The 22,136-nt window shown below is 40.2% G+C and overlaps 1 protein-coding gene across 50 annotated transcripts in view; it reads left to right on the forward strand.

Moving 5' to 3' along the window:
* ABI3BP (ABI family member 3 binding protein) overlaps positions 1-22,136 on the forward strand; it is a 151,790-nt gene that overhangs the window by 21,485 nt on the left and 108,169 nt on the right. For all 50 annotated transcript variants that reach the window (XM_083611404.1, XM_083611402.1, XM_083611435.1 and 47 more), the window contains exon 2: positions 19,096-19,275. In XM_083611404.1, coding sequence (XP_083467530.1) covers positions 19,096-19,275 — 180 coding nt within the window. The remainder of the gene's footprint in view (positions 1-19,095; positions 19,276-22,136) is intronic.

The raw sequence follows: 22,136 nt of genomic DNA on the forward strand, positions 1-22,136 counted from the left end.
TGAAATATAAGGACTTATTAGAGAGTAAAACCCCGAGGTGGCTATCACCAGTGGAGGCCAAGGCTCGAAAAAGACCCAATATGGAGGCCTATTGGCCGAAATATTGGGAAATAATCGAAAAAATTGGAGACAACTGGAAACTGCAGAGTAAGGATAAACTAAAAAATAAGGTGCGAGATTGGTTACACTATGCTCAAATTCAAGAGGTTTTTAAATTGGATAAAAAAGTTGGTTTCCAAGTGGAAAAATCGAAATTGGAGACAGAATTGTTAGAACCAAAAACTAAGGTATTATCGAGAATGTACAACTTGCTGCTTAAGTGGAATACACAGGATGAGACAGTTAAATCTGCCATGATAAAATGGGCACAGGATGTCGGACATAACATTATGTTTGAAGACTGGGAAAGGTTATGGAACAACGGGATAAAATTCACGGCATGTAGTGCCCTGAAAGAAAATATTATGAAAATGTTATACCGGTGGTACATGACCCCAGTCAAGCTAGCTAAGATATATCACCTGTCTGATAACAAATGTTGGAAATGTAAGGAGGCAGAAGGGACATTTTTTCATCTCTGGTGGACCTGCCCAAAAGTGAAGGCCTTCTGGGAAATGATTTACAATGAACTGAAAAAGGTATTTAAGTATACCTTTCCCAAGAAACCAGAGGCCTTCCTGCTGGGCATGGTAGACCAGAAAGTGTCAAAGAAAGATAGAACTTTGTTTATGTATGCTACCACAGCAGCAAGAATACTCATCGCAAAGAATTGGAAGACACAAGATTTACCCACGTTGGAGGAATGGCAGACGCAGTTGATGGACTATATGGAACTAGCTGAAATGACCGGCAGAATCCGAGATTTGGATGAAGAATCAGTCGAGGCGGATTGGAAAAAATTTAAAGACTATTTGCAAAAATACTATAAGCTGTATGAACTTTAAGACAGTGCATGTTTTTGGAAAGGTTACGCTTTAGCAAATATGATTAAGCAAATGGTAAAATTAATGACAAATGAGAAAAGAAGTCAATGTGAATCAAACATTTTATGTTTATTTTAAAAGGTAACAAAGTTAAGATACAATATACTGAATATGGGTACATAATAATGGAAAGTTCCAACAAGGTTTGAAATAAGGTAACAAATTGCTGATATTGCTACTACAAAGAACGCAGATCTGGAAGGTGTGGGGAAGTCCAATGGTTTTCTTTTTTGTTAAAAAAATCAAAAATTGTTTCTTGTATTTGGGTTTTTCTGTATTGTATTGAATTGTCAAAATTATGAAAAGAAACGTAATAAAAATTATTTAAAAAAAAAAAAAAAAAAATCAAAGCATTGTGGTCGGAGCATGTTTTTGGGCAGATTTCCACCTTTCTAGTCTTGGGTGCCAGCCCTCTAGATGTCCAGATTTGGTCGATCCTTGTCCATGACAGGTGGGCCTCAGAGAAGAAAGTTCCTTCTTTACCTAGGGGGTCTTTTGTCCTCCATATATCAATCAGATCCAAATTGTCAATCAGTTCAAAGAAAGTTTTAGGCAGTCTGCCATCTGATGTTAAGTTTTGATTTTGAGACTTATCCATATGTGTAGATACCACTCCATTCATGTCTCCCATCATTATGATATTGTTGTAGTCCATATAGTCCAACATGGTCTCATGCAGCTTCTTAAAAAATTCTGATTTCCCGTCATTTGGCGCATATATTCCTAATATCAAAATTTTTTCTCCTTGTGTCTGGATTTCAATCGCCAAGATTCTTCCTTGCTCATCTTTAAATACAAATTTTGGTGCCAGGCTCTCCTTGGCATATATCACCACGCCTCTTTTCTTAACCTTGTCTGATGAAATAAATTCTTGGCCTAGTCTTTTGTTAACTAAGACTTTTCTGTGAAGCCTGGTCACATGGGTTTCTTGTAAACAAATAATGTCCAATTGTTCTTTCTTCAATATGTGAAATATTTTCCTTCTTTTTTCCGGAGAATTTCCGCCATTTATATTCCAACTAAGTAGCTGCAGAGACATCCTGTACTGTTTTGTTACACCTAGAGTGGTGTATCTTCTGGTCCCGAGGGTGTAGGGCCTGCTCCGCCTCCAGGCGGAATCCCAGCTTGTGGTAGAGGACAAAGTGCTGCTGCTTCTTTTTGGAGATCTTCACCGTGATCGTGCAGGAACTTTTGTAAATCCTCTGGTGTTTTTATCTTTACCTTCTTCTGCTTGTAAGTAAATGATAACCCTTGTGGAAACTCCCACCTATAACGAATTGTGTTGATTCTCAGCAGTCTTGCCAGTTCTGAATAAGTGGTTCTCAAGTCCAATAACTGTTTTGGGATGTCTCGGTAAATTTCCACCCTTTTATCTTGTATCACCAATGTATTTGCGAATTGTAGGCCTAATATTTTGTCTCTCTCTTCCCTTGATCTCAAAATTATCAAACAATCTCTGGGTCTGTCCTTCCTTACCAATCTTCCCAGCCGAAAAGCTGACACTATTTTAAAGTCAGTTTCTTCCTTAATGCCCCAGAATTTTGAAAATTCTGTTGTCAAAAATCCAATTAAGTCTTCTTGTTCAATTTCTGGGATTGCTCTTAATCTGAGGTTATTCTCACGATTTTTCAATTCACCATCGAGAGGTAGGCTTGTTGTTCACCAATTTGTTTATGCAAAGGTTTAACTTCACCTCTAACTTCCTCGACCTCTTTTCTAGCTGCCGTTGCAATTTGAACAGCTTCCCCAGCCAAATTACGGTTTTCTTGTGTAGCTCCTTGCAATTTTTCAATTGCTTGTGTATGCTGGGAAACCTGATCTGTCAATTTCTGGATCGAAGATGTAGCTTGGTCAATTTTTGATGATTGGTTGTCAACCTTTTGATTTAAAGCTGCCAACTGCTCCAAGATTTGTTTCAGAACTCCCTCAGATGCTCCTGCTGCCATATCTTCCTCTGCTGGAATTTTAGACTTTTCGGCTTCTGCCTTTTGTACGCCCAGCACAGCTGGAACTGATGATCTGCGTCCCTGAGTCAAAGTTGTTTGTACAAGCTGTGCCTGCTTTTTTTCCTTTTCCTTCTCCTTAGCTTCCTTGGCTTTGGCTGCTCTTGTCTTTCCTGTACCACTCATCAGTCAATGTTCAAGGTCAAATTGTTATTGTCCCATGGGAAAGACAGATCCAATTTAAAAACAATCCAGTGAGAGAGAGTAAACATAAAAAGCTGTTCCCAGGCCTTATATTCCCAAAATCCTCTAGGGGGAGTACCACCAAAGTTTCAAAAAGAAGAAGGCAACTTTTCCGCCATTAAAGTCCCCTGTATGTTAAAAAACAGAAATGCAATAGTCCCAAATGGTAATAAACAAGTCCTGCAGAGTACTTTAAACTTTTAACAAAGTTTCAAAAAGGTGCCTACAATTTGTATCCAGTCCAGCTTGTTAAAGCTCAAAAGCTCAAGGGTATCCATACGTCTGTAAAAGTTTGTAACAATTTGTAACAGTTCCGCAGTTAAACAGTTTCCCCTCCAGCAGCCCGACGATTTGGAATTTAGCTTTGAATGATCTTACTGGGGAGGATCGCTCCAATTTTCCTTTTAAAAAATTGCTCACAAATAAGTCTATCTTTTCTCGTTAACAGTCACTTCTGAAAGTGCATGAAAGTCCCTCTTTAAAACATCCCTTTTCAGCCGCTTTTCGCTTTTCGCTTCTCTGATCCCTTGCTTTGATCTTGTAAGCAGCTCCGGGAGGCGGACTTCCTTTTTAACGTCTCCCGGTTACAGCCAAAATTTTTTTCAAGAATTTACTGCCGAATTTAACGTCCTTACTCGCGGGTTTGTTGTTTCAGTCGAATCTTTAAAGGAAGAAAGGTCGGCGCTCATCTGCAACAGCTGCGCGGCTTCACTCCCGCAGAAAGAGCGATGAACTCACAGCACCGCTACCCCTCTTTCACTCCGGAGCCCCTTACGGGGTTCCTTTCGCGATTTCGGGGTCGCTCCAGGTGCCCGCCGAGTCCCACGGCCACGAGCTCACTCTGCTCGTGGTTTTTCTTGATGGGTCGTCGCTGTGCCGCAGCGAAACGACCCTTTCCTGCGGAGCCCCTCTTCAGACTAGAAGAGGACCGCCATTACAGTTTCGCGCCGCCTCCGGAAGTCTAGGGTTGCCATATTTTGAAGAGCTAAAAAGAGAACACATGCTGACTTCTACTTTTAACTATGATCGCGATGACGACTCTCATTTTAAATACCCCTACTTTAATAATAATAATAATATAGTAAAAATCCAATTAAAAATTAATTGTAAGTTACATTCCTGTTTTATTGATCCCGTATAATTTCAACATTTTATAAACTGTTTTTGAGAGGTTGTGTACTTGGAAAATGATGCATCAGTGCTTAAAAGTAAATCATGACATAAACTACAGTCATACCTTGTGTTGCGTTAGGTTCATGTTGTGTCTTTTCATGCACATGCACAGAAGCGTTCTGTGTGCTTCGCACACGCGCAGAAGCGCTCTGTCGCACTCTGCACTTGCGCAGAAGCGCCGCTCTAGTTGCGGATTTTTCAGGGCGCGAACGGCACCCCGGAACTGATTGTGCCCGCAACTAGAGGTACCACTGTATTGTTGTATAGAGCCCCCTTTATCTGATGCATGAGGTGTTATTCCCAACTGACAGATTATATACTCACATATGTGAGTACAGTCAAAAGAAGGATGGTGGGGAAACATGGTTAGAAGATGAGTCCACCAGACTCTCTGTTGTTTTTGCTGACTCATACTAGCACAACTACCCCTTTGGAATTCATTGTATTCAGTTAAAGTAGCGCTCTACATATTGTGTGAAGGTTTGCTGAGATTTATTTTATCTTCACCACTGGTGCAATTTATTTAAAACAGTAAGTTCCTTACAGCAAACATAAGAGGCAAATAGCAAATTTTGTAAATGGTGAATTGATAGTGAAGGACTGTTGACTCTGCCAAGGACAGAGTCCATGATTGCTCAGCAACTGCTGTCTGGATTCAATTCCAATATTTTATCACACTTGGTCCAGTGCTAGAACTGAGCAGTTGCTTCCTTGGCCTTATGTTTCTTGTTTATACAGTTTATTTACAACTATTCATATCCTGGTGTTTCTCCCTAAGGAGTTTAGAACATTGAAACACTATAAGATATATGTAAACAATAGACTTTTGACTTCTACTCAGGCCTGGAGCTGAGGAATGGGCTGTAACTCAGTGCAGGATCTGTACACTAAAAGTCCCAAATTCAGTACTTGGCATTTCCAGGTAAGGCTAGCGAAAACCTGCCTAAAACTCTGGAGAGCTGCTGGTCTTTCCTTCCTTCTTTTCATTCTCTCTATTGAGGGAATGGAGGAGAAATTTGCTCGGTCCACATCTGACTTTATTCATTATTCAACAGTCCCTGATTTCTGTGCAGATTGTTCAGTGTTTCTGTCAATCAGATTAGGCACGTAACTGAATTTTGCAAGGCAGTTTTGGGTCAAAATATATATGCACAAAACGTGTATTTTAGAGCAGTGGTTCCCAACCTTTCCCCCCCTTCAATGACCACTTGAAAAGTGCTCAGGCCCTTGGCAGACCACTTAATGATTTTTCTGCCTGTTGTAGCAATTGTAATGCTCTGCGCTAGATGCTGTATGATTTTTAGTTGCAATTCTTTTACTGCTTGTGTATTGCATTCCATAGTGTTACAATTTGAATTCTAATTTTCAATACAATAGAATACAAGAAATAAAGGAAGCAATAAAAGTGTGGTTAAAAATCAATAAGAAATTTAGTGCAATAGATGTGCCATTTCACTACTTCAACCACAAATCCACAAACGTGCAATGGTAAAGGTAAGGTAAAGGACCCCTGGACGGTTAAGTCCAGTTGAATTCACTTTCAGGCCAAGGGAGCCGGCATTTGTCCACAGATGGCTTTCCAGGTCATGTGGCCAGCATGACTAAACCACTTCTGGTGCAATGGAACACAGTGATGGAAGCCAGAGCACATGGAAATGCTGTTTACCTTCCTGCCACAGCGGTACCTATTTATCTACTTGCACTGATGTGCTTTTGAACTGCTAGGTTGGCAGGAGCTAGGACATAGCAATGGGAGCTCACCCCAACGCAAGTATTCGAACCACCAACTTTCCCATCGGCAACCCCAAGGGACTCAGTGGTTTAGACCACAGCGCCACCGGCCTGTGCAATGCAGAGGATCACATGAGTGAAGCTCATGAACCACCTGTGGTCCAAACAACAGGAACCTCTACTTACAGAAAGGCATACAAAAACGCATGTTTCAATGCATATACAATGTGTATAATTTAAAGACATATTTTTGTGAGTTTAAAAAGAAAATTTGCAAAAACAGGCGTATGATTCAGTGCCTATGATGCTGTTATGAGACAGAAATAGGCTGATCCATCCATTGTTTTCCCTGCTGTCACAATGTAGATGGTAAACTTGTCAGGGCAGAGATATTTCTTTATCTTCTTTTTCTTTAAAGCTCTGTGTGCATGTTGAATAGTGCTACATAAGTAATAATAATAACCTTTTATCTTGCCATCTGGTCTTTTCTATGGCGAATGGCTGAAAACCTGTCTTTCTCCCCCTGCCCCATTTAACTCTACTTAAAGCAAGATTTGTTCATACTTGATTATTTCCTGCTGCCAGATCCAACCTGCATATTGTATGTGAATTGGAAAAAATATTTTTCTCTCTAAGTATGAAAGAAAACATTGTCACTGAAACAATTAACTTTGTTTCTCCAGAACACTGTGTTAATTCCTTTCTTCAGTTACAGAGTAATAGTACTTCAGGTTTAATTAATTCTTGTCTACAATAGTTTTTTGGGATTGCAGGGTTTTGATGTGTGTAAATTTCACAGGAATAGATTAGAATACATAGAAGAACAAAATGGTCAACTCTCATTGTCTTACCTGCAATTTATCTAAGAGGCCAGGTCATCAGTATTCTGGGACTCATTTTCTCTTATGCAAGATGGAATAAATTCTTCCAGCTGTTAGAATCATAAGTATTTCAAGCCAACACTTATAGAACACAAATGGATGCAGCACATGTAATTCATGTGCGAGTAGATTCAGTTTAATGGAGAGACAGATTAAGTTTAATTTATTTTGTAGTTACCCTTGGAATTACAGAGTAAAAATAAAATATAATTTATATTCATAGGACCATTGATGTACAAACATTCCACTAGTGTACTTACTCCAACCTGAGAGATCAAAGTAAAAAACAGATTGCTACTTTCATTTCAATATTATTTCATTTGTGGGCTATTATGATAGAACTGATAAATCAACCAAGCAGAAGTAACTTGTATTTTGCCAATTTTGAGATTTCACCAAGAACAAATTCAAAATGAAGATCTTTCACATAGAGCTAAGAAGTGTAATTGCTTTATCAGAAAAAAAACTGATTTAAAAGTAGGACACAATGTCTCAATGGAGGATATGACACATCACCCATATTAGTGTCATCATGCTTGGGGTTTTTGTGTGTGTGTTTTGAAATGTAGCAAAAAGAAGTAATAGAACTTAAATTGCTACTGGGATTTGACCTTATTCCAGTAAACGTGCAACCTGTGCTTGTAGTCAGAACAGCAGAAAATTCCTAGACATTTCTGGAAGGCAATAAATTTTAATAGCTACAATCTCTTTGCTTTCCTCTCATTTTCCAGCTACTGTACAAGTTTCCAAACCATGAATCTTGATAAAGCGGGGGTGGGGGGTGAATGACGGGCAGATATGGATAAGCATTGCTTGTCTCTTGCCAGGTATCAAACGAATTCTTGAAAAAGAATGAGCCCCAATGAAGGACGAATGAGAGTGAAATGTCAAAACCCCCAGAAAAGATAAATTACCAAGAAATATCTCCTTTGTGGTCAGAAATAAGTAGTCATAATGCTTTCCAAAGAAGCATCCCAGCACTGTCAGTCAGGCATCTTTTCTTTAAAACGTTCATGGCTGCTTTTTGCCAGATGAACCTGGGGAACAGCGATGAGTAGTTAGTGGGAGAAGAGGTAGCAGACTGGGAGGAGGAGGTGTCAGAAGCTGAAGAAGTAACGGGGTTTAGTGAGCAGGAAGAGGCTGTGGCAGAAGGCAGTCCAGAGGCAGCTGCAGAGGCAGAGGCAGAGATCAGGCAGGCTGCTGAAGAAGCCTTGGGGCCTCTCCCTACTGCTGCAATCAACTTCTCTCCCTCCTGGACTTCCAGAACATGCAGAGAAATGAAGAGGGTGGAGTAATGAGAGGCAAGCCAATGAAGCCTTAGGCTGCTGTGGAAGGAACCAGGGCAGGAGCCTTAGAAAGCAATGGGAAGGTGGGGACCTTCAGTCCTCACAACTGCCTCATTGAGGGCAAGACCTACTAGGAAGAGTTGCTGTGATCACCTGCACTGTTTTTCGGTTCTTTGAATAAAGAGTAAACTTCACCAACACCAGTGGGTTTTTTTATTGCTGACCTATTCCTGGCTCTGGCTCCTGACAGTTACTCATGTAGAGTTTTCCCCAGATTAATCAGACATTTAAGAATGGCACCAGGTGAACCTAGTTCTGAGATGAGCTGGTTTGATCGGTTTAGAAATGTCATTTTTAAAGAGAGAATTCCAGGGTGGAATCAGAATCTGAAACTGGTATCAAATCTGTGGATATAATCCTTTAGAATTAGGACAGGCAAATGGAAGTACGTAGTAGACAGACAGAGTTAATTTATGGGATTTGCTTCCAGAAGGATATGGTGATGTCCACCAACATAGATAGCCTAATCCTCCACAAATTTCTCCTTTAAAAGCTATCAATGACCACTGGTCAAGATGGCTACATATAACCTGCAAGATCAGATGGACCATGCTCTGGATACCAGTTCCTGGAAAGAACAGCATTAGAAGGCTATTGCCCTCTCATTCTGCTTGCAGGCTTTCTAGAGATACCTGGTTAATCACTGTAGGTCTGATCCAGGAGGTCTTCTATGACTTAAGGCATGGTAAAGATCAGTTTAGTTTCTTGGGCAGCAACTCTTAATTATGTCCAAATATAGATATGCATAGCACAAATACTCAACCCATACTACAAGATGATTCAGCTAAAACAACAACACAAAGTTGGAACTGGACCTAAAGTTGTTTACCTAAGAGCTCTCATGCAAAACTTTAGGTGGAGCTGCTTCAAACCACATATGCTGTTACTTAATTGTTCGTTGTTATTATTATGAAATTCAGAGTTGTGGAAGTGTAATTTATTGTGACAGCACTTGGGGATAGAGATCCTATAGAACTTAAAGGAAAGAAATTGGAAGAAAGGCTCCATTATGTTCTGGAAAACACTTTTTGAAAGTGTGTGTACTTTCTAATATCATATGACCAAAGTCTGCTTTCTAACTTAGTGAGCAGTATATACAGGATCTCTCCTTTGAAATCATCCAATTTACTTTGAACCTATACCAAAGAGAGAGAACATTGCCTTTCAAATGTACTATGCCATGGATTCTAAAAACTGAGCTAAATTTAAACTAATGGAAATGAGATCGGTGAATAAGAGTTTAATCTTGAATTCAAGCAAAGAGATTTCCATGCAAGGTTTTTCCACCTTCATGAAACTTATGCTAAGTGTTTCTGTTTAAAACCACCCAAGGCCCAATCCTCTCTTGCGCTCCTCTGTATTAATCCCTTGTGTCAAGGACAAAGATTTTCTGGCACGTTGTGTTAACTAATACCACATGTTCCAACTCCTTAGAGAGAATGTATCTGTAGCACTTGTTTTTAATGTTGGGAACTTTACATGCTGTTCATTTTGTTTAACAAAAAAGAACAACATTACATGCAGAGGGTAAAACTGTGCTGTTAAACTTCTGTATCCTGTATGTGAAATGGATGCCATGTGCCAAAATTATGTGCCAAGACTGGTGTTAGTGGATGAGGCCACTAGGCAGGAGCAAGCTGCTGCTGTTCATGGTAGAATTTAAACGAGGACCCCCAAAATAAATGCTCTGCTTAATTTGAACTATTTTTACATCTGATCACTGTTTGTAAAAGAGCAAAACTGCTGTGAATATGGTGTCATGAATTGTCCTACCAGAGACTCTAACTGGCAGGTTCCTTTGCCCACTTTTTAAAACCCTGGCTGCTCTTTAATGCACGCAAAACTGGCAAAATCTTGTACCTGAGATTGTGGTATACTCAAACTCAATAAGCAGAGCTGGCCTTCAGGCAGCTTTCTTAGGTGGCAGAGGGTAGGAGGGGAGGCAGGTAGTCGTGGGGAGGTGCTAGAGGTCAAAGTTGTATGTGTCAAGAGGTCCAGGCTGCACTCACTAGCCTGGTGCCATGGAAGCAGCTAGTTCCAAAGTGAGGTTCAACTGCTGGCTTTGGTTGCCCTGATGAATGACTGTTACAGGGAACAGGACAAGTTGGGGAAGTGGCAATCCCAAACATCTGGAGGACCCCAGGTTGAAGAAGGCTGTTTTAACAAAAGGTGGGAAATGTGTGGATCATGTCTATCTATAATTGTGTCTCTAGGTAGCACTGAACTTACTGTATTTGGATGGAGTTGGGCATTTCCTGCTGTTGCTCTGCCTTTTTTGTTTAAGACAGCCAAACACGTTCTTGTCTAGCTTCCTACTGGTGTGCCCTAAGCCTTCCACAACAGAAGACTCGGACTACATGCAGCAGCCAATGAACTAAATCAGCTATCATTGCTATAGAGGCATTTCTCCCCACACCTCCATTGCTCATACTGAAGTCAAGCAGAAAGAGAGTGGTACTTTGGGCCCAAAAACTATTGCATGCTTCCTGCTATTTAGAGCATATTGTGAAAAAGCCATTGCAAAGACATCACCCTATATTATTACAAATATACTAGCCCATAATACTACTGTAATTAAAAAGCTGGAAATGGCAAATGGCAGAAGCAGTTTCCTCTTTGACTGTGGCAACAAAAGGAGTCCTCCAGCAACAAGGAGGCACAGGTATTGTGGCTTCTGTTTGCTGGACTTGTTCCACAGCTGTTGTCTCTGCTTGTGGCTCCGTGGGCATACACTTATCATTGTAAACAAAGCTCATAGGATAATATCTGATAAGAGAAGGAATGGTGTGTGAGGTAGAAAAGAATGCCACACACACATTCCCAGTATGCACTTCGGTGATGTGTATCTGCAGAAATGCAGATATGTTTTGAAAGATTTTAAGAGAAGAGAGCTCTTGCATCAGTTTATAACATTAGGTTTGCAGCTTGGTTGCTAGATTCCAAGTTGGAACAGGATCAGTTTTCCATCACCTAGGTAAACAATCCTTAAATAAATTCTAACAGTGCTAGTAATATAAAGTTACCCGCCATGTAGAAAACATGGAAATAGTTAGCCTGAAGACTTGCTTTCTGCTATAGACTGTGCCTTCCTTTATCCATTTAATTGTGTTCTTGCAGTCCAGATAATAATGAACCAATTTCAGGGTATAGTTGAATGAAGCCACCAACCTGTCTTTTCCCAGCATTTGATTGGTTGCAAGAATGGAGTTCTTCAGCTGGGTCCTGGGTTCTCATCCTAATATTCAGAAAACTGCCGGTGCTAGCTTAATTACTGTAACTATCCTATACTGAGGTTTCAAGTAAGTAACTGAAATTTACTGTAGTGCATTAAATTGAATCCAGATTTATAAAATGCCTTATGTTTTCAGTTACATATAAAACGAGAAAAAATGGCACAATTCAGGCTGTTAGTATCCATAATTAGATAACTATTTGTCATCCATGTTTCAGTGATGAGGTATGTTCTAATTATAGCAAATAAGTCTTCAGCAGTTGTTAATATCTATTTAAATACAAGGCCAAAAATGTCAAATGGGGAATTGTACGCAGACTATTAATATTTTATTTACTAATGGATTTTGAGCCTGCCTTTCAAGGCATAATGGTCCTAAGGTGGCTCACAAAATTAAAGCAGCATAAAACAATGAAATGCTCAATAACTCAATCAAAATCTAAACTCTAAAAACAACAGCAGTTTAAAAACCCAACATGCCACATGTCTTTCTTTCAGAAAGAAGACAGAAATAAAAGCCTCTTTCAGAGTTTACTTAAAGGCCAATGCAGAATGGGCCATGCATTCCTTTCTAGGATAAAAACAAAAAAAATTTTTCCCTTCCAGTAGCACCTTAAAGACCAACTAAGTTAGTTCTTGGTATGAGCTTTCGTGTGCATGCACACTTCTTCAGATACACAGATGTGTATCTGAAGAAGTGTGCATGCACACGAAAGCTCATACCAAGAACTAACTTAGTTGGTCTTTAAGGTGCTACTGGAAGGGGGAAAAAATTTTGTTTGACTATGGCAGACCAACACGGCTACCTATCTGTTTCTAGGGTAAGAAATCCTTACATGTTGGGAGCACCATCAAAAAGGCACTGGATAATGGCACCACATAATGGACCTTACTGTTGTGCTGGAGAACAAAGCCCAGGAAGCTGGATTTGAGACCTAGGCTATTTCATACATACAGTACATGGGAATCCTTCAGATAACCTACTGTCAAACTACCAAGGGCTTAAGACCAACACTTAAAAATGGGAATGGAAATAAATAGGCAGTTATTTCAGGTGGTAGGGTGGCCAATTTAACATTTCCAAAAAAAGAGGAAAACATCACCAGAAAAAGGACAGATTTGCATAAAATGCACATATTCTAATACATATGCACAGATGCAAATCTAGAAAAAATTATGATAGAAGAACAATACCAGGGAAGGCTGTGACCAGGTAACCTGTATGCCTGCTCAATATGCTCTCCATGTGCTGTTGCAGATAAGCAACAACAAATCTACTTCTTAGGATTCTTTATCTTTAAAACAGACTTGGAACAAGCCACCCTTCAAATAGCATAAACATAGCAAGTGCAATCTGTACCACTTGACGTTCCTAAACCATCTTTAAAGACAACCCTGTGTAGAACACATTACAATATTTCAGTCTGGATGTGATAGGAGCATGTGTAACTGAGGCCAGGGCTACAATTGGTGACACCCCCCCCCCCACTGCATGGCTATAATATCTGAAGAGCGCTACTAATTCTGTACTGTGTTACCAGGATTATGATTCAGTTTGTTTGCCTTCATCCATCCCAAAACTGTCTCCAAACACCTGTTAGGAATTTCCACTGCCTCTCTGGGATGAGCTGATGGGAAAGAGAGAATGAGCTATACATTCAAGAAGGATCTCAAGTTGACTTTGAGCTGGCTCATGAAAATGTTAAAAAGCATAGAGGCTATGAGGTGGACCTGAGGTACTGCAGCACTTCTTTCTAGGTTTCTCCTGAAAGAACCAGTCACCATAACACCTCCAAGTGTCATCTTGGAGAGAGACTCCAGAAGTAAACCATGGTTAATGGTTTCAAATGCCACTGAGAGGTTATTAGAACCCAACAAGGTTGCACTTCCCCCAACATGGATGGTCGACCAGAGTAGTTTCTGTCTCAAAACCATAGCAAAAGCTAGGTTCATCCTCTCCCCAGTTCTGAATCGGATGCTTGGCCATCTCCCCTGAAAAACAGGTGGTTGAAGAAGTCCATTGTTGAACCTCACAAGACTGAGTTTGATATCTCTCAGTAGACATATCTAGATCCTTTCTCTCCTATTTGGTAAGTTCGGGGTTTTTAGTTTTTGGTTTTAACTTGAAATGTAGGATTGTGTCCTGGATACACTTGTGAGATTTCATTGTAGCAGCTTTGTTTTTAAAGGAGATTACAAACTAAGAGAAAGCCAACCTGTGGAGTTAAACAGCCTCACTTTGTTCAGTCTGTTAAACAGATAGCATCATTTACTGATTTGGTGTGGTGTTAATTTCTTTCATACTCAGCTGTACAATAGGGATTTTTGGAGAAAAGGCAGAAGAGGAAAAATGCAAAAAGCCCCCAAGTCTTAACTACAACATGAACTTTAACATGCTAATTTCAGCTATGGTCATGGGAATTGTACAGATGGACTGAAAGTGATATACAAAGTGCAGATGTCCCTTTTGTTCATCTGGCTCTTCGATGACGAGGTAGTCACAGCTGGACAAAATTCCCCAATAATTTCTTTTCAGTGATTGCAGGCCAGCCCCATTAAAATGAGTGGGAGTTTTGCCATTGACCTCAATAAGATGTGGATTGAACTTTGCATGTTTTTGAAGAAATATGTCTTGGCAATAATATTTTTTTCCAGCGGGTGATCAGCTACTTGATTTTACATTCAGGTGCAAAGGAAATGCAGGCAGGCCTAGGATAACATAAAGCTGAGCACATAGTCTGGATTGAGTTAATTGGAACTTCAACTCAAAGAGCCAAGCAGCTTATAGTATATTATTATTAATTAATAAAGGTATTAATAATAAGATTTTATTACTATAAATTACCTTGGTCCTCCTGATGCTAGGCTGGACAAGGGGCAGCAAACAGAATGAATCCTGCTAAGACTGAGATTCTGCAGGCAGGCACTTCCCAGATCCAGGGGTTAGGGAATTCACTAGTTCCGGATAGGGTTGCACACCCCTTGAAACATACGTTGTGTAGTTTGGGAGTGCTCCTAGATCAATCTCTGTCACCAGGGGCTCTGGTGACATCTGTCACAATGAACACCTATTATCAGCTTAGGATGACATGCCAGCTATACCCTTTCCTTGACAAGGATAGCTTAGCCATTCATGCATTGGGACAATTCTGCCCATGAAACCACACCCTACAGAATATTGTAGGTCAGTGACCCCAAACAGACATTTTCTGCTGTTGCCCCTCTACTGTAGAATGCCCTTCTCTATCATTCATGAACCATCATTTGCTTCAGATGCCTTGGGAAGACTTATCTTTTGGTGCAGGCTTACCCTGACCCATAAGATTCGACCCTGTTTTGCATGTTTGGATCCTCTCAATTTGTTTTATTTGTTTTTATATGCTTTTTATGGGTTGTTAGACTGTTGTTTTATTGGTGCAAATTAGGTGAGTTAATTTTTAAATGTGAACTGAATTGGAAGTTTTACGTGTAGACCACCTGGTTACAGTCTCCCACACTATGTTTTTGCATTTATATTTAAATTGCAATTGTTTCTTAGTTTGCATCAATACATCTACATTATGCAATCAGTGCCCTTTTATTGGTGAAGCATTTTCCTCTTTTCGGCAATAAAAAATAAGTGACCAACCTATAAAGAACGAAAATTATTCTTTAGCAGAAGTCCTGCTTTAACACTATGTTCAACTGATTTAAAGTGGTTAAGTAATGACTTATACCTGTATCAGATTTGTCCACTGGAGATTTTTAAAAAAATAAAAATAAACATTAACCAGCTAGTATGAATTAGTTATTTCTCTCTGGGTCATCTTGACATAACTGTAAAGTTCAAAAGCAGAAGTCTGAGGAAAGCAAGGAATCTAACATAATTTAAGACACAATATTTGGGGACATGCCAGAAGGGGAACCAAATGCCTTATACAGTATCCTTAGAAAGCTTTCTATTGACTCTGTGTGACTGTGTGCCTGAAAGGGGAGTAGGTGCCAATAAAATCCTACTACAGCAAAATTATCACCTTTTAAAAGTAGGCTATAAGACCTAAAGTGATTGCTACCTTAGAAATGTTTTTAGCCCTTCTGCAAGGTAAAGCAGTTTATTCCAATTGGTACCTTAATCAATTTACTTATTCAAAATATTTGTAACTCTCCCTTCATCAAAACTAACGCCAGGGCAGGGCATATCATGCTACAGCTACAGTGGGTGGAGCTTTAAAGGGAAACCATGTGAAGCTGTGAGAGAAGAAAGAAATGAGGAAATAGAATGACCAATGAGCAAAAGGAGAGCTAAACTGGGAGCTGTCCGACTGGAAAGTTGGAAGCCAGGAAGTTTTGCAATAGGAGGAAAAAGCCACTGGTGAACACTGTCCTTGGCTGGAGGACTATTAAAAGGCAGGAAAGGGCAGAGAGTGTATCTGTTCTTATTTAAAGTACAACTGAGATGAGGACTAAGGAGTTATAGAATGGAAGGAGAACTAAGCCAATGATGCAAACTTACCTGGCAGAGAAAGTACTTTAGTGGGGCCTTCTTATACTTACCTGTGCCCTGATGTCCCCAGAAAAGAGAGAACTGTAAAAGAAGGAAGAGTGGAACATGCCTAACTCTTACATTTCACTGCATATGTCATTGCATATGTCAGGGTTGCCTTTACACTCTTTTTGGGAGCTTCCTTGTAGCTTCTGACTGGCCAGATATGGAAATAGAATGCTGCTCTGATCCAGATGTTCTCTGATTTGTCCTTGTTCCCTAAGGAATTTTCTGCTGTAGCTCTTCAGATTGCAGGTGTGCAGCTGTTATATTTTTGAATGATTCTATGTTAAAAAATAAAATTAAAAAATCTCCTTGCTTTATAATAAATTTAGCATATTGGGAAGAGAGTTACACCAAACCTCTCTCTCAGATGTATTATTGACTTTACTACATGTAGGGAATTTTTACTTGGGATAGTGGTCAAAATTTAACCCCTCCTGTGTAATATGAAGTGCTGCATTACAGAATCCTGCCACTTCAATGCAGCACTTCATTTTTGCTGTATTCACCCCATAGTTTAATCCATTTCCCCGTTTCCTAACAGTTAATATCTGCATTATATGTGAGCTTTCACATGATGTAAAAACCGCTTTCAGAAAACTAAAGGACTACATAACATGTTTAAGTCTGGTATCCTTTTTATTTGATTCCAGATAAAAATCTGTTTGCGCCTTAAAATGAAGATGCACATTTATAATGTGTATGCTACACATGTCAAAGAAAACGCATAATGAAGAGTTGAGCTGAACAATGAGAGCACACTGGCTTGGACTTGGCATTTAAGGATTTCAGTGTGATGACTATACCGCTGTTGGCAAGCACAGTGACATTTTGACATAGATTGAATTATACCTGTTTTATGACAAGAGCATTTTCTAGACGAGTAACTGTGACTACCTGTCATTTTGTTAATAGCAAGCAGACTCCAATGATTTGTAGGGTGTATGTGACAGCATATTTTAATTAGCATGACTGTTTATGTAAGCACTAGCTAAGATGGGGTAATGTTACTAAGAATTACAGCATTGGCTCTGGACAGGGTAATGTGTCAGGATGAGGAATCTGGTCACTGTAATGCTATTGTGGTTGTTTATCAGTCCGGTTTTGATGCCACAAAGCCTCTGTTGCAGTAGTGAAAATATAGCATACTAACACTGTTTGAAACCCACTGGTATTTTGTTTTACTATACTTTGCATTTTGTTAAATATACAGTTTCATTGGGTTTGTTTTTATTGACCGTACATCACTTCAAGCACCCAGATGGTGGGAAATATGACTAATAAGTGGATATATAGCAAAGAACTCAAAGAGAAAAACTGGAAAAGCTTAAAAACTATCAAGATCAGGCTATGGCTAACACCTAACTACAGTTGACAAACACAACCGAATGACCACTCCCCAAATCAAATGGGGGGTGCCTTTTGCGTGGTCGCGTGCAGCCCCCCGGATCCCATGCGGCTCCAGGTAGTACAGGCTGGCTTCGCCCTCCCCAGGCTGGATACCTGGAGGTCTCTGCCTACCTCAGTCTATCTAATCCTTTAGTCTATCTTCCCTAAATTGGGGGGGGATGAAGCAGTGACCCACACCCCCTTGCAGCGGTGACCCCAGGGTTCCCCGTTAAAGGGGCCTTGAGGGGAGGCATTGGCCATACGCCAAGAGGTTGTCATTGCTCTCCCCTGTGACGGCGGTGAAACCCGGGGTGGGCTCTCTGCTTGAACATATGTTATCCAGAGGCAGCCCAATCCCCACACATTCTGGATAACCCTGATGTCCCCCAGATCCCCGGCTGGGAACTGGAAAGGATAAATGCCCAATGCCTGAGGCAAGGTCTCCCTACATCTGAAACTTAATAAAGTTGTGGCTAATTTTAATCCCATAGCACATTGTCTTGAGTCATTATTTCACTCGGGAGTCACCTGGGGTTGGGGGGACTCTGCCTGTCCATGCAATGACCTAGTGTTCTTTTTAATTTCTCGACTGTTCACACTGAGTGGACATAACAATACATAACAACATAACATAACATAACAAAACAAAACAACATAACATAACAAAGGACAAACAGAATTGGGCCTTTCTTAAATAAATTTTAAAGAGAAGTAATTCTATAATTTGCAATATCTGTCATATGAACATTACAGGAATGGCTATTAGTGGCATGCTACTGGCTAGTGGTATGGTGACTATTGCGGTATGCTTCTGAATACCAGTTGCTGGAAACTGCAGGAGAGGAGAGTGCTGTTGTGCTTGGGCCCTGCTTATGGGTTTCCCACAGGCATCTGGTTGGCCACTTTGAGAACAGGATGCTGGACGAGATGGGCCATTGGCATAATCCAGTGGGCTCTTCTTATGTTCTTAATGGGACCCACTCTATCCTTTCTCAGAGCACATCACTGCAGCACCATAACAAGATTATTGTAAACGGTTGTGATGCTACAGTGAAATCACTGAAGACTTTTGGGAAATTACTGCAAACAGCTTCCTCTAGACTGGCTTTCATGTGATTGCAGCTGCCGCTTTTCAAATGTTTGCTTGCTTTACAAATGTATTATCTACTTCACAGTGTAAGACATAATACAAATAAGATAAAATACAAAAAACTACAAATTCTAGAAACAATTAAGACTATTCCTACAGACTCTAAAGGTGCCATCCCTCTAGATGGACAATTAATATTTCATAAATGACGGGGGTCACACCTCAGAGAAAGCCTTCTTAACTAAAACAGTAGGCATCTAAACATTATGATGCAGGGTGCCTTTCTAATGTCAGCTGGCCATTGATTCCAGAAAGCTGTAGCTGCAATACTAAAAGCCTGATTTCTAGCACAAACTAGGTGCACCTGTGGGACATGTGGTACTCTCAGCTGTGCCACATCTGTTGCTACATGATGCCACTCTGAAGCATCTGTTGAGACAGCAATGGCTACCACACATTTATGCTGTTGAAAGCATGTCCTATATGTATGCTGAAAAGTTTGCTCTGCTTGAGTTGGTAACATCCCATATTTTTTCTTCTTTCTCTCCCCCAACCTCAGTTAAGAGACAAAGCCTGAAAGTTCAGATCAATGCAACTGGTGATGCAGTGTGCATGAGATACATTCGACCCAGTCCAAGCACCAAACTGGAAGGCTTCATCTTGGGGTACGGCAGCAGCTTCTTCTCTAACCAGTATATTCCTCTGCCATCAGACGGGAAATCTTACATAACCGAAGTTGGTAAGCCAATGTCCAGATCTGAATCTTGGAGAGATGGTTGTGGCGTCTGAAATTGCATTTACTTGTGGTCTGGATGGGGATACCCGAGTCTTAAAACCAAAGGAAATATCGAATTTCAACAGTGGCAAACACTTCTGTGTTTTCTGAATTGTTTGTTATTTTGTTCCCTTCTTTGCAATTTTCAGTTACTGACATTTTCCAGAGGCACCGAATATGTAAATGAAAGAAGCTAATTTGACACAAATGCAATTGAAATGTTGAACAGGCCATCCAAACAGATCTTTAATATAAGCACTGCATGTTAGCCAGTTACTTGTTGATTTGTAGCTAAAGCTGTGGGTCTTAGCACCATAATCCTTAAGAAGTGAATCTAAGCTTTTAGATCATCATTCATTATTATTAAGTCAGCTTGCGTATTCTTTGTTTCACTGTTCAAGGATCTGTTATTTCAATATTAATTCTAATGTGAAATGAAATATCACCCTCCAAATTTTGTTGAACTGCAACTCCTATAACCATTGGCCCTGCTGGCTGGGGTTGCTGGGAGTTGTAGTCCAGATCTCCTAGCCTAGCGTGCCAAGGAGATTGATGTAGTCAGAAGTGTCGTTGCTTGTTGTTGCTGAGACTCAGATCAGTGGGCAGTGACGACAATAGTCAATATTTGGGAGAAAGGCAGAGAATAACCTTATTTGGGGCATTTAGTACCTACAATTAACACTATGTGAATTGAATATTATGAAGAATAATTCTAGTCTGCTCCACGTACAGTGGTACCTCAGGTTAAGTACTTAATTTGTTCCAGAGGTCCGTTCTTAACCTGAAACTGTTCTTAACCTGAAGACCGCTTTAGCTAATGGGGCCTCCTGCTCCGTGCCGCTGGAGCCGATTTCTGTTCTTATCCTGAAGCAAAGTTCTTAACCTGAAGCACTATTTCTGGGTTAGCAGAGCGTGTAACCTGAAGCATATGTAACCTGAAGCGTATGTAACCCGAGGTACCACTGTATTAGTCTTGGGAGATGTGAATTAGCTCAGCTCATTTAAGCCTGTGGGCAAATAAAATTCTCCCTCCCTCCGTAGTTGCAACTCACAGGAACTGTGCATGTTGGCACATTGCCCTGCTGCAAATATTCTTCCAAACATGTGATTAGTATTGAGGAACGGTGTGGGCAGGCTGTAACCATGGGGACCAGGTGGGAATGGCTTTGTTCTTCTGCCTCACATGTTAATCATATGGGCTGATAACCCAAATAGAGTTGCTAATCCTACTTGATACAAGGTAAAGGTAAATAAAGGACCTCTGACAGTTAGGTCCAGTCGCGAATGACTCTGGGGTTGCGGCGCTCATCTCAGTTTACTGGCCAAGGGAGCTGATGTTTGTCCACAGACAGTTTTTCCGGGTCATGTGGCCAGCATGACTAAGCTGCTTCTGGCAAAACCAGAGCAGCGCATGGAAACACCATTTACTTTCCCTATTTATCTACTTGCACTTTGACGTGCTTTCGAACTGCTAGGTTTACCACTAATTTGGAGTTTTGTCTACTAACATCAGCTTGGCTTTCAATTCTAGATGTTCTTACCTAAAGTGCTATAAATAGTGAATTTATTCATTAGAGATGTCTTTAACAAAGGCATGATCTCTGCTTCTAGATGAAAGTGGAGCTGCTTGAAGCAGCTCTTGTTCTGGTTATTTTGTTCTGGTGCCTGCTAGGACTCGTTCACACATGACATTTCTCTTACATGAAGATAATCTATGCAATGTGTGAAGGGGGGAGAGGAGAATTTTGTTTGGCCCACCTTTTTAAGCAAGCAGAAGTAATTTGCATAGTCCCACACTAGTTTGAATATAATTATCATTTGGATTTTGCTCATCTTTGAATCTGGCAATACAGTTCTCAGCCCAAGAAATATATCAAAATGTGTATTTTTAAGGTAACTTAGCAATGCATATACTGAGATAAAATAGGTATTCAAATGCAAATTTTGGTGGGGATGGAACAGACGTTTGAATGACCATGTGCAAAACTGACACAGTCCAGAAATAGGCTGATCTATCCTTCCCTAGTGAAGAACATACAAGTATTTATTTTGTTGCACTTAGATTTTGGGAAGGCAAGTCAATCATTCATACATATGTAAAGTAATCATGTGGCAGGAAAGTCTGTGACATCGTTATTCTAGGATAACCCCAGGAAGAACAAGGACATGCGTCAAGATCATTCCTAGGAGAAAAGAACAGAACAAAATTCAGAAATGTAAGACAACAAGAAAACAGGATAGTAAAATAAAGTACTGACTTAATGAGGATATTAAAATGGTTGTAAGATGGGCCAAAATCATTTGGAAGCTCCTAAAGTTTATTTTACTTAACACATGGCTTCCAAAAAGCAAATCTGTTTCTGGCTTAAAGATTCAGTTCATTTGGATAAGCTGCTTTGTGTCCATAGAAACAGGTACAGCTGAGCAAAACTGATCACACCCTCTGTGAGGAAAACAGGCCTTTAATGGGAAAAAGATTATTTGACCATACTGTCACACTTGTGCATGTCCAATTACAAAAGTCACTGCTGTTATTTAGTTTGCATGTTAGACACAAGAAGAGTAAACAAGCTAAGGAAACTCTGGCTGCTCTTATCAGTCCTCGTCTCAAGAAGAGAATTGTATTCCTGCCTATCAGGAATATGGTTAAAATTGACCAAAAAGTCAGAAATATGTACTTAGAATGCCTCCTGGAATAAGGGTGGATTTGCCACTCTTTTTAAAGATGTCATTTGACTCTTCATCACTTTTAGCTATACTATTGCAGTCCAGTGCTGTTATTGCCTACTCAGAAGTAAGTCCCATTGAATTCAGTGGCAGTTGTA

This window comes from Podarcis filfolensis (genome assembly GCF_964270895.1).
Source record: "Podarcis filfolensis genome assembly, chromosome: 4".
Lineage (NCBI taxonomy): Eukaryota > Metazoa > Chordata > Lepidosauria > Squamata > Lacertidae > Podarcis > Podarcis filfolensis.